General features: G+C 32.7%; 2 protein-coding genes across 3 annotated transcripts; both read right to left on the reverse strand.

Annotated features, from left to right (window-relative positions):
• Positions 1-1,960: 1,960 nt before the first annotated feature.
• On the reverse strand, positions 1,961-3,606 carry LOC111989684 (EPIDERMAL PATTERNING FACTOR-like protein 3). Its single transcript, XM_024021472.2, has 3 exons — positions 2,917-3,606; positions 2,400-2,449; positions 1,961-2,318 (listed from the first exon to the last, which is right to left on the reverse strand). Exons 1-3 carry the CDS (start codon positions 3,023-3,025, stop codon positions 2,088-2,090), a joined length of 390 nt encoding a protein of 129 aa, XP_023877240.1. The 5' UTR covers positions 3,026-3,606; the 3' UTR covers positions 1,961-2,087.
• A 4,022-nt stretch (positions 3,607-7,628) lies between these two features.
• Positions 7,629-8,838, reverse strand: LOC111989680 (uncharacterized). 2 transcript variants are annotated; one of them, XM_024021469.2, is made up of 2 exons: positions 8,629-8,838; positions 7,629-8,050 (listed from the first exon to the last, which is right to left on the reverse strand). In XM_024021469.2, exons 1-2 carry the CDS (start codon positions 8,666-8,668, stop codon positions 7,800-7,802), a joined length of 291 nt encoding a protein of 96 aa, XP_023877237.2. In that variant the 5' UTR covers positions 8,669-8,838; the 3' UTR covers positions 7,629-7,799. The 2 variants fall into 2 exon arrangements, with proteins under 2 accessions (XP_023877237.2, XP_023877236.2); XM_024021468.2 differs by having other exon boundaries at positions 7,629-8,053; positions 8,629-8,834.
• Positions 8,839-11,870: the final 3,032 nt, after the last annotated feature.

Here is an 11,870-nt window from a genome sequence, read left to right on the forward strand (position 1 = left end):
AATAATTCCTTCTCTCTCGCACACAAAGTAAAATAGAGTGCTTGTTTGGAAATGTATTTATAAAGGTAGATAGTTAAAATAGGAAAATATATATATATATATATATTCTAGCAAATATTTAGTTAGAAATTTGGAGTTCATTGGGAATGCTCTAAGAGAATTCAAATCAAAGTATCCATTTGGGTGTTTTAGCCAAAATTTGATTAATCCAATCTCAAATACTGCTTTATTAAGTTAGCTTGCAACTAACCAAAATCTTTAAAAGCCTGGGGAGGCACGTGTAGTTCAACAAAAGAATTTTTGGAGTTGTAGAAATAGAGTTTTAGTCGTACCACGTTAAATATTATTAACTTACATGATTTTATTTTATTTAAATCGTCTTGTTTGTGTTTTTGCACTTTTGCTAAATTACGATAAATTAATTTTTCATGTTATAAGTAAGGGGATTTGTAGTATGCCTTATCTCCTTATCAATACTACTTGTACATAATTGAATATATGCCGTAAATGTTAAGAATCTTGTAAAAACTATTTGGTTTTCTTTATAAACCAAACTAGAGGTCGAATGTATATACCTCCTCCCCACTTATTGTAACAATTGAATTATCGGAAAAAGAATATATGCAAGAAACTTTAGCATAAAGTTTTATGAAAAATTACTGATGTTGTTGATGTTCAAGTTCAGTACCATGGGGCAGGTTCTGCACAATGTGAATCCTATGCCAGTAATGAACGAACATTTCCTTTTGCACATTCTTGATCATGATCCAAAATTGCTGTGTAGTAACTGAAACTAATGTACTGCTTTAACTATAAAGGTAAGAAGTACGTGTGGCTGCAGTAAAATATGAATTTGTAATTTCATTGAACATACAAGAAGCTGCATGTGTGGTTAAAAATCAAGACCACTTTGGAAGCTAAATTTGTTTAGTATATTGTGTTTGCTTTTCTTTTTATTTTTGACTAAAAGAATTAAAAGATAATTATAAAAGTCTAGTGTTTATCATTTAGATTTCTAGGTTGATACTTATTAGAGCATTTCCATGGGTTTTTAATTAAAACCCTCGAGAATGTAAAATAGAGACTATTGTTCATCAAAAAGTCACAAAATCACCCCCACATTTGGGGATTTATAAAGCTACAGTGTTAACAAAATTTTTAGAGTTTCTGCCATGAAGCTTCAAATTTTTAAAGCTCCACTGTAGCACATCTATCCTAGTAAAATTCTTTTTCTTATTCCATTGCTCTCTCTGTCCTTATATTAAAAAATAAAGAATTTTTGTGAGAAATGGAAAGATATTATTTTAATATGTTGAGTTGTAAAATAAATAATTAGAAGTAGGCTACATTATTAGAGTGGGAATGTATAATAAATAAAATGATGTTTTGAGAAAGTAAAATGCATATTTTTTTTCATTCTGGAGTGATCCTCTTTACGTGCAGCTTTTTTTATATCTCATTTTTTTTTTCCTAAAATATAATTATAAATTAATCAATTTTTACCAAATAAATTTACGTTAAGCCCCATCCAAAAATTTTCCTAAATACAATTATATTATACATTTTACAATTTTTTAAAATTCTCACATTTTATGAGGGAAAATTGTATTTTGCCAACTTGCAACAAATAATTATAAAAAACTAATGTAAACACACACTTATATCATATCATATGCATGATGGTTTATGGAATTAGAAAACATTAAACATAGCATATTCAAGAAAGAAAGTGGCCAGTACATCCCATTAACCTCTACCATGACTTGTAATTACTTAAAAAGTAGCATTCCAAATAAAAGGGTTATCCAACTATTCTGGTTCACAATAATATATAGCAAAAGGCATTTCCTTGGTCAAAACTCTCTCTTTTCCTACTTCAATCATGAACATAATCGCAACAAAGTTTTTTTTTTTTTTTTTTTTTTTTTTGGGAGCCAATTTGAATTTGGCTTTATTTTTTTTTTTTTTTTTTTGGAAGCCAATTTGAATTTGGCTTTTGTACAATGAGAAAACATATTTAGTGCATAGGGAGAAATGAGAACTGTTGTAGTCAAATGTCTAATGGACTAATGGGATTCTTCAAGCCTTTATGGACTGTAAAAGAAAGGGCCACATTTGCATTTCCAACCCTCAGGCTCATAGTTTGCATATTGGATACCCACATGGCTGTGTCTAAAGGTGGTGGGTACTTGAATGGCTACACATGGAATGCACCCATAACACTTGTGCTCACAGCTTGGTGGAGCTGACCCTATATTGCTTGTTTTGTACATTGCTTCTTTGCTCATATTGTCCTCTCCTTTCATGCTTTTGAGACCCTTTAAGAAAGAGTAATTGACTGATAAGTAACCACAAAGAGAGAGAGAGAGAGAGAGAGAGAGAGAGAGAGAGAGAGTAACCTCTTCTTTGTCCAAGGAAACATTTGAAGACTCAGAGCCCTGGTCTGGCCCTGATCAAGCAATTGAATTAGCAGAGTGATATAAGAAAAAAACTATTGAAAACTGAAAAGCTTGAGAAGGAGAACACTATATATAAGCTTAAGCAGGAAGAGAAAAAGTGGAATATGTGTGAACAAAAATGAAAGAAGCTTTTCACTGAGAATCTCTACGTGAAGTTTGGAAGGAGAAGCAACTTCTTTGGAAGTTAAAGCCAAAACATTCTTGAGATTTCTTTGAAGTTAAGCCAAAACATTCTTGAGATCTATTTAAGAAAAAGGTTTAGATTTTACCTTTTAAGATAGTGGTGATTTGCAATCATGGTGGAAATCATTATGTTAGGAAAAGGGTTTCTTGGTAAGTTTTCAAGGGTAAGCTAAGAAGCTAAACAACATAGGTATTATGATCGCAAGAAAGAGTGGACATTTATGCTTGTGTGGTGACTGAAAAGAGAGTCTTTAATGGAGGGCAAGTAGCTCACCTGGTTGGGGAGCACCAAGACTATCATTTGGTGGAAAAGGCCTGCTTGTTGCAGAGGCCCAGCTCACTATTTGCAGAGCTATAATAAAACAACAAAACCTTCTCTTCATTCTTCAAAGTTCAAGTGATGATGGTGATTATGATAGCAATGAGTAAGTGCGTGAGAGAGAGAGAGAGAGAGAGAGAGAGTTGATCACTTTAAGAGGTCATGCATGATTGCTGGGATATATAAAGAAGGTGAGAAAAGCAAGCCAAAAAAATTTCCATTTCCCAAAAATCAAGCCAGAACATGGATTTCTTGGTTTTCTCTTCCCTTCCTATCTTTGTATTGGTAGAGAGATGTTACTTTACGAGCAAGTGATTCTGCTTTCTTGTCAATTGGCTAAAATCACTGATACAATATTTCATTCTCACTTGAAAATCTTACCTCTAATCTGTTTTTCTCTCTCTTCCTCTGTGTTATATCTTACCTATCAACACAAGACAACTCTCTCTCTCTCTCTCTCTCAAATCAATCCGATAGAGTACTTGTACTACTATATGAGGTGGGCTACTAGCCCAGAATAACAGCTCCTCTTCCTGGGGTCTGAAAATCCTGCAAAACCCATATATAATCTCTCTACCTAGACTGCAGAGCCTCTCCCTTTCTGGCTGATAGCTTCATGTCCATAAAAGGAAGAAATAATCCAGTGGCAGAGAACCATTTGCATATGGAAGAAGAGAAAGGTATCAATGTCTGAGACATTCAGTATTGCAGAAACAAATTTAATGAGTTAGTTAATAGATTTAAATAATGTACTTGCTTTCTACCCCACAAAAAAGAAGAAGAATTAAGTATTTTAGTTAACTTTTTGGCAGGTTAATAGCTGGGGAACACACAGGGTATGTACATTTGCTCAATCTGAGCCGTCCATTTGGTTTACCTATACGATGTCAATCAAGAATTTTGGGTACCTCTGATGAGCACATTAATGAGTGAGATTCCACCACATATATAATCAACTTATATATATTTTTTTCTCTGTCTTAGTTTTGTTGTTTAGCCCTTTTTTTTTACCTCATAAATAAGCAAATGTTTCATGAAGAGCTCAAAAAAAAGTAAAAGTGTAAACTATGATCTGATAAAAAGATTATTTGATTTTCAGGTTTGAGCTGTGAAAAGTAACCTTGGGAAGAAAGCCTAAATGGACCTTGATTACATCATCCAATGGTTTCTCTCTCTCTGGAAAAAGTAGGAGGTACGCATTGCTAGACTGTACTAGTGGTTAATTTGGTTTGACAGCATTATTCCTTTCTTTGTTCATTTGGTATGTATGTGTAATGTGTTGCAAAATGTTTTGGGTCAATGAGTGAAGTTGGTCAGCTCAGAGATGCTTTCTTTTTGTTAGTCATAAATCATGAATAGATCATAGATCATAGGGATGAAGGGAAGCATAGTCAGCACAGGCAAGCGCCCATATTATATATTTTTCATTAAGCTGGTGAAAATTTTTATCTGGGAACTTTCCCATTGATATTTGTGTTTTTGATGACTTGAGTGATTTGATTATTCAATGTGCTACACTGTCCCAATCAGTCTGCATATCTCTTCTCTTCACCTACAAACGGTAAGTAGACAGAAGAGAAAGCATTGGTCTATTTCTCATTGTCCTTTAGAAGGACTAAAAAAGAAAGAAGGGTTGAGGCATATCATGCTATTAAAACACTTTAATAAAAAATAACAAAAAAGAAAAAAAAGCTCTTAAAACATTTTGGCCACTGCAGGCTTGTCCATCACACTCCACTTTGTCCAAGCATAGAGAATGCAGTAATTTTTACCTTTTTTTGAAGAAAAAAAATCACAAATTTCTTTCATAAAGTACATATAAAAGTCAAAAGCAGAAATATAAATTTTTTTTTCGGTCAATAGAAATATAAATTTAACAATGTGGAGTTTGTTCTGTGTTGTTTTATGTTTATATATAAATTTTTTACTTTTTACATGATGCAATTTTTACTTTTTGCAATGTGGAGTTTGTTCAAATTGCACAGGCAAGCAGTAATTTTACTTTTTGGCATTATCACAGTGAAATAGGAAATTTTATATTAAGTCCAAATGCAAATGTAAAATTGCATCATGTATAGGACCAATTTATAATTCTTGTAGTTCTCTGCTTTTCCTCAATGTACCCCTTGCATTATGAATGAAATCCTTTTGTTTGAGTTTCAAAAAAATTATATCATCCATATAATATCTAAAATCTAGAGCATAACATTTATTATTACTATAGTTTTGTTGAGCCACATCAGCATAGCATTTAGTTCCATTCAATTTGCTTTGGTCCATTATTTTTATCCATTTTAATCTACTTTGGTCCAATTTGGTCTATTGGTCAATTTTGGTCTACTTCAGTCTACTCCAATGTTATGTTAGTAGGTTCTTAATAAAATTACAATTTTCTTATGTTATTAATGTTTTGTATTTTTTTTTTCTTATACAAGTGATGAATTTATTTATATTTGCTTTTCCTTTAGGTCATTCTAGACATAAACTATAGAGGATGAACCATTTGTAAAGAGTACTAGAAACAAATTTCAACCATACACTACATTATTTACAATATATCTCACCTTGTATAATAATTGAATATAAAATGCATTATATTTCCTTAAAAAATTACAAAAATTTAAAACATTTTCAAATAATAAATATAGATAGCTTAATTGAGATAATCTAAAATATTGTATTAACTATTCTTTGTTGGAAAATAATCACATCATTTTAAGAACGGTTTGTAATTAACACTTATAAGTATCATCTACTATTTTCATTTTTCATTACAAATACTAATCATCAAATTTTCCTGTGCATCACGCTGGCTGGTCTACGAGAAGTGTAACTAACAACCCAACACCAGAAGGGTAGGAGTCTTGCCATACCAGTCTACCTATACAACTACTGCTGTATAAACACCTATTAGATTAAGAGCAAAAATAGCTTCAATATGGTAAAAGCAATCAAAGAGCAGAAATAGCTGCGATATGGTAAACACAATGAAAGAAATAATCAAACGTTGATCCAATTTTCTTTTCTACAAGCCATTGCTCTTGTTATGGTTCAACACATTTTCATTCAGTGCAACCCCCTTATTCTAATTCTCATATGTTCATGTTATTAAACGGTTCTTTCATCCTCTAAGCATTATCTGCCACATGGTTTTCTGATCATGCTAGAACATTTAAGTGGTTGTCCTGCCTTTGATCTCTGTTGGTATTGTACCACTGCCAATTACCAGTAAGATACAACATTAATTAATTTTTTTTAAGAAGTACAATATGAAGAAATTTTACATGGTACATTTCTCTTTATAATTCCTTCTACCAGAGATCCTAAAACAAAATTGCCTATTTCACTGTGATAGTGCCAAAAAGTAAATTTGATATCACATAAATTAAAATAGCTAGTCTAAATTTCTTCCTTTTCTCGGGAGAATTGCAACCTCATCCAATAGAAAGAGTTCTCACATGACAATCACAATAATAAGCATGCCTTTTCAACTTCAAAGGTCAAAGAAGGATTGCTTAAAGTACATGATGTACTAGAGCAGCTGAAATTACTAAAAGTTAACTAACACAAGCTTGAACCTTACCAAGCCCTGAAATGGGAGCCAAAATTTTCTTTCAAAGAAGTAAATTAAAACTTACCATTTATAATTTGGCGGGAAACATATCAAATAGAACATACCAGGTTTTAGAAACACCCTCAACACAGGCAAACCCCAAAATTCTATTGCTCACTTTCTGATACTATCAACCATGTGGAAATCAAGCGAGGGCTTTTGACACTATCAACCATGGGGTGATCAAGTGAGGCCAAGTTCAGATACTCAAAGAATAAGATGGCAATCCTTATATTCAGATTTGTTGGCAAAAGTATGTCAAGATAAGCCACCAAATAAAAAGCCCCTCACCACATATGACAATAACAATAACTGAAATAAATCCAATTTACCAACACCCAATGGCAATATTTTAAACAAGTGTCAAATAATTGATGCTTAAAAACATAATGGACTCATTCAATTTGTTGGGAAAACTAAAGGGTACTAAAGAATCTACATGAATTACCCAATAATGGGTTAGCTGTCTAATCAGAAATCAATTACTGCTGGTTTGGCCATTGGAATCTTACAAGCTTCAGGTCACTAATTATATAAGTAAATGTCTGAGATCATGGATAACAAATCACATTAAGAAGTCACTATGTGGTGATAACACAAAAATCCAGATGTTCCCAACTAAAACTGACTTAGTGATAGAAGGAAAATAAGGTTAACAGAATCTCTCCAACCCTTCTTACTTGTCCAATAAAAAAATGATACGAAAAACAGTATCAGCATCCAACAGTAATATTAGGTGGCTACCGCTACCTGAAACATATTATGATGCAACTGCGACCATGCCCTTTTGTGTTTTGCATGGCCAAGAATGGCTACACCGGCCAGGTTGTCATAGGGTTTACATTGTTGAGAATAACACTGACTTGCCTCAAAGTGTAAAATTACACTTCAAATGCCACCAAACAATAAAATTCCATACCAATATCATGGTACTCATTTTAGGAATAAAGAAAATTACTTCTCAAATGTTCTCTTACAGACAAGAAAATTGGCAGTTTGGCACCATAAAATAAAGGGAAAGATATAATTTCAGAAAACAAATCAAACAATTGAATAAACAGAAAAAATACAATCATGCTGGATTCAATTTGATATTTCAATAGCAAAAACATACAAATCAGAGTGATTAAAAACTCAAAGACAATACAACTATAGCTTCTCCTGTCTAATCACATTGAGAAAAATATTTCTCAAACCTTCTTACAATAGCTGTTCAATCCACCTCTTACTTTGAAGATGACTCATGACCATTGGATTCTTTCTTAGGAAGAATTGCTCCGACAAGGGCCTCAATCTCTTCCTTCACTCGTTCAAAAACATTTGGCCCTTTGACTTCATCTACCGGGGTGTTCTCATCAATGTCATCACTCCTTCCATGCGTTTCCTTGTGATGGTGTGGTGAATTGTCAGTGTGAACTATTGCTTCAATCTCTTCCTTAGCTCTCTCAATGATATTTGGTGCTTTTACATCTTTTTCTTCTTAAAGAAAAGAAGAAAAAAAAGAGAGGATGAAACTCAAATTTTCACTCCCAATTTTACATACATGAAATTCAATTTCTATTAGATTCTCATTTTGCAGCATAAACAAAGACAAACCTTAAGGATATGAATTCAATCATCCGGATTTAGTCGGAGCCCCTGTGGTTCCGGATACCGGGTGGTTTAACCAAAAAAATAAAAAATAAAACCCATAAATTATTTACCACAAATTTAATTGCTTCCATTAGAATCTCATAGTTTCACAAGGATTCAACACTGGGAATTTGGTGAAAACAAAACAGAATCCAAAGAAGAACTAGCACTAGCAGTTGCTTAAAATTGATCATACATGAAAGTGAACAGTTTTACACAAAACCCAAATCACTCTCATCGACTAGTACCTCAAATGAAACTCATTTTACACAAAAACCATCACCAAGATCACATTTTTGAAGAGATTAAACAGCAAATTTCTTAGTTATTCTCATAAACTAAATAACCCAGAAAGAAAAAGAACTCTTCATGGGAATATATGTATAATATAAAGATCAAAGTGATAGTCAATGATTATATACCTTCTGGAGTCACTGCTGGCTCTGGCTTTGGCTCAGCCATTGAAGTTGCTGTGAGATATTTTGTGGGTCTGATTCAATTCAAGCAGACAGTGATCCTATGATCTCTCTCTCTCTTTCCACTCCAATTTACTGGATTGTTAAAGTCGCATATCTACCGTTAAGAGCATCCACAATAGTCAATAGTGGTGCTAAGAGCATCCACAATAGTGGTGAAAGACCCGTAATTTTCTGGGGCTGTAAGGATGACGTGTACGGTTGAGATGCAAGCTCAAGCTAATTTATTTATTTATTTTTTTTAGTGAGGAAGGGACTATAAAAATAGTTGCTTTATGGGCTAAATTGATATTATGGCCTATTAAAAATGGATGGGCTTTGGCCCTATCATTAGATGTAGTTAGGCCTCAGCTTTCTTTATTTTTATGCTATTTGGGCCTTGGCCCACGTGTTAACCTGATTTCATTTTTCAAAAATCAGTTTTTATTATTATTTTCTTTTATAGAATGGAATTCATTTTAAATGGCTTGGAAAATTGTTAATGTAAACGGTATGTTATAGGGTAATTCTACTGTACCCCCTCTTTTTTTTGGAGGGCACGGTACCTACTAGTAAGCAACTTGCTATATCAGGTTACCAAAATATCACATTTGATGGTACCATCTTCACATTGTGTAGTACTAACATCACATGTGATTGTATTTTTGTCACATTTGGTGGTTCCCTTATTTTTTCTCACATTTGATAGTACTATCTTGACGTTATGCAGTACCAACATCACATGTGATTGTACTTTTGTCACATTTTGTGGTTCCTTTATTTATTTTCTCACATTTGATGGTATCATTCTCACATTGTGTAGTACTAACATCACATGTGACTGTACTTTTGTCACATTCGGTAGTTCTTTTATTTTTTTTCTCACATTTGATGGTACCATCCTCACATTGTGCAGTACTAATATCACATGTGATTGTACTTTTGTCACATTTGGTGGTTCTTTTATTTTTTTCTCACATTTGATGGTACTATTCTCACATTGTGTAGTACTAACATCACATGTGACTTTACTTTTGTCACATTCGGTGGTTCCTTTATTTTTTTCTCTCATTTGATAGTATCATTTTCACATTGTGTAGTACTAACATCACATGTGATTGTACTTTTGTCACATTCGGTGGTTCCCTTATTTTTTTTCACATTTGATGGTACCATCCTCATAGTACGCAGTACCAACATCACATATGATTGTACTTTTGTCACATTCGGTGGTTCCTTTATTTTTTTTCTCACATTTAATGGTATTATCCTCACATTGTGCAGTACTAATATCACTTGTGACTGTATTTTGCCACATTTTGTGGTTCCTTTATTTTTTTTTCTCACATTTAATGGTACCATCCTCACATTGCGCAGTACCAATATTACATGTGACTATACTTTTGTCACATTCGGTAGTTCCCTTGTTTTTTTTTACATTTTATGGTACTATCCTCATATTGCGCAGTATCAACATCACATGTGACTGTACTTTTGTCATATTCGATGGTTCTCTTATTTTTTTTTCCTCACATTTTATGGTACCAGTCTCAAAGTGCAGTACTAACATCACATATAACTGTACTTTTGTCACATTCGGTGGTTCCCTTTTTTTTTCTTCACATTTTATGGTACCAGCCTCACATTGCGCAGTACCAACATCACATGTGACTGTAGTTTTGTCACATTCGGCATCTCCGTTATTTTTTTTCCTCACATTTTATAGTACCAGCCTCATATTGCGCAGTACCAACATTACATGTGACTGTACTTTTGTTACATTCGGTGGTTCCTTATTTTTTTCTCATATTTGATGGTATCATCCTCACATTTGGGAGTACTTAGTTTATGAGTCTCTGACTTTCTTCTCCTTTCTCTTAGTATTTCTATAGTCTACGCTTCTCTCTTCAATTTCGTCTCTCTCAAATTCTTCTCCTCCAAACCATCCATAAGAACCTATCTAGAGCGACGATTACTAAACAAAACCCTAAGCAAGACCCACAAAAGAAGAAACAGATCCTTAAGCCATGAATGGTACCTCACCAGCTCTATCAAGGGAATTGTTCTTGCCAAACAATAAAAATCCATTGTTTATTTACTGCCCTGCGTTTGTCACATTTGTTGGTACCCTATTTTTTTTTCCTTACAATTGATGGTTCAATCATCATAGTCGGCAGTACCAATATTGCATCTAACCATAATTTTACATTTGGGCCCATCATTGAAATCACTTTTTTACTTACTAATAACCGTTCATTAAAATAGTAATTTTTTTTTAAGTTATTAAAAATTTTAGATCTAAAATCTATAAATAAATAAATAAATAAAAATAAAAATAAAAAAGCATCCCAAGAAATTAGCCCAACCACAATAATTACTTTTGTTCACAAAAAAAAAAAAAAAAAAAAAAAAAATATCAACTGAAATTATCTTGGTTTCTTCCACAAATATTTGAATATACCAATTAACTTCCTACATATCTCCCTTTGTAGCTTCCATCACATTCAGGAGCATACCTCCCTATAAAATAACATAGCTGAGGTCACTTTATTAATGTTTATATTTTTATTATTTATATATACTATAAAATTGAAGGTGTATAACCTTATGTGCTCTCTAATTGTTCTTATGCAACATCTGCAACTTAATCACAATCGTGTGTTTATTGTGGAGTCTAAGGTTGGAAATAGGGTAACTATACAATTAGCAAGTTATGCAAAAAATTCAATCCAAAGATTGTTGACAATTTTAAAATTTTCAGTAAACACTTAAATTGAAACTATAGATCTAGTATGAAATAGTCATTAATCAAGGCTACTACACCAGGTTTTATATTTTTTAGGCATTTTCATTAGATCCACATGTGCGGAAGTGTCCTAAATGATTGTGTCCGACACGGGTATAACCACCCAACTAAAGTGTCTATGCAATTTTGTTTCATAAAATTATTATTACATTTAGACCCATCTAAAACAAAATAAACATCTCAAAAATTTTCCACAATAACAAAAATTACCAATTGAAAAGTTAAAAACAATTAAGCACAATTGACCAATTTTACTAAAAACAAACAACCCAATCCTTTTAAAAAAATTATCAAAATAATTTTGTCCTTGAGAGTTTAGCTTTTCGACCATAATGATAAATGTGAGCCTCATTTGAGTCAGCAAAACCTCTACTAGCTAAGTCTAAGAGAGCCTTAATAGCAA

Source organism: Quercus suber, unplaced genomic scaffold (genome assembly GCF_002906115.3).
Source record: "Quercus suber isolate HL8 unplaced genomic scaffold, Cork oak 2.0 scaffold_444, whole genome shotgun sequence".
Classification (NCBI taxonomy): Eukaryota; Viridiplantae; Streptophyta; class Magnoliopsida; order Fagales; family Fagaceae; genus Quercus; species Quercus suber.

Coding starts and splice junctions, on each gene's coding strand:
- LOC111989680 (XM_024021468.2), bottom strand. CDS start 8,668: ATGGCTGAGCCAAAGCCAGAGCCAGCAGTGACTCCAGAAG. Junction 8,054..8,628: donor GCCAGCAGTGACTCCAGAAG/GTATATAATCAT, acceptor CTTTTCTTTAAG/AAGAAAAAGATGTAAAAGCA.
- LOC111989684 (XM_024021472.2), bottom strand. CDS start 3,025: ATGAAGAGAAGGTTTTGTTGTTTTATTATAGCTCTGCAAATAGTGAGC. Junction 2,450..2,916: donor TCTTGGTGCTCCCCAACCAG/GTGAGCTACTTG, acceptor TTGCTTGATCAG/GGCCAGACCAGGGCTCTGAG. Junction 2,319..2,399: donor TTTCCTTGGACAAAGAAGAG/GTTACTCTCTCT, acceptor TCTTTCTTAAAG/GGTCTCAAAAGCATGAAAGG.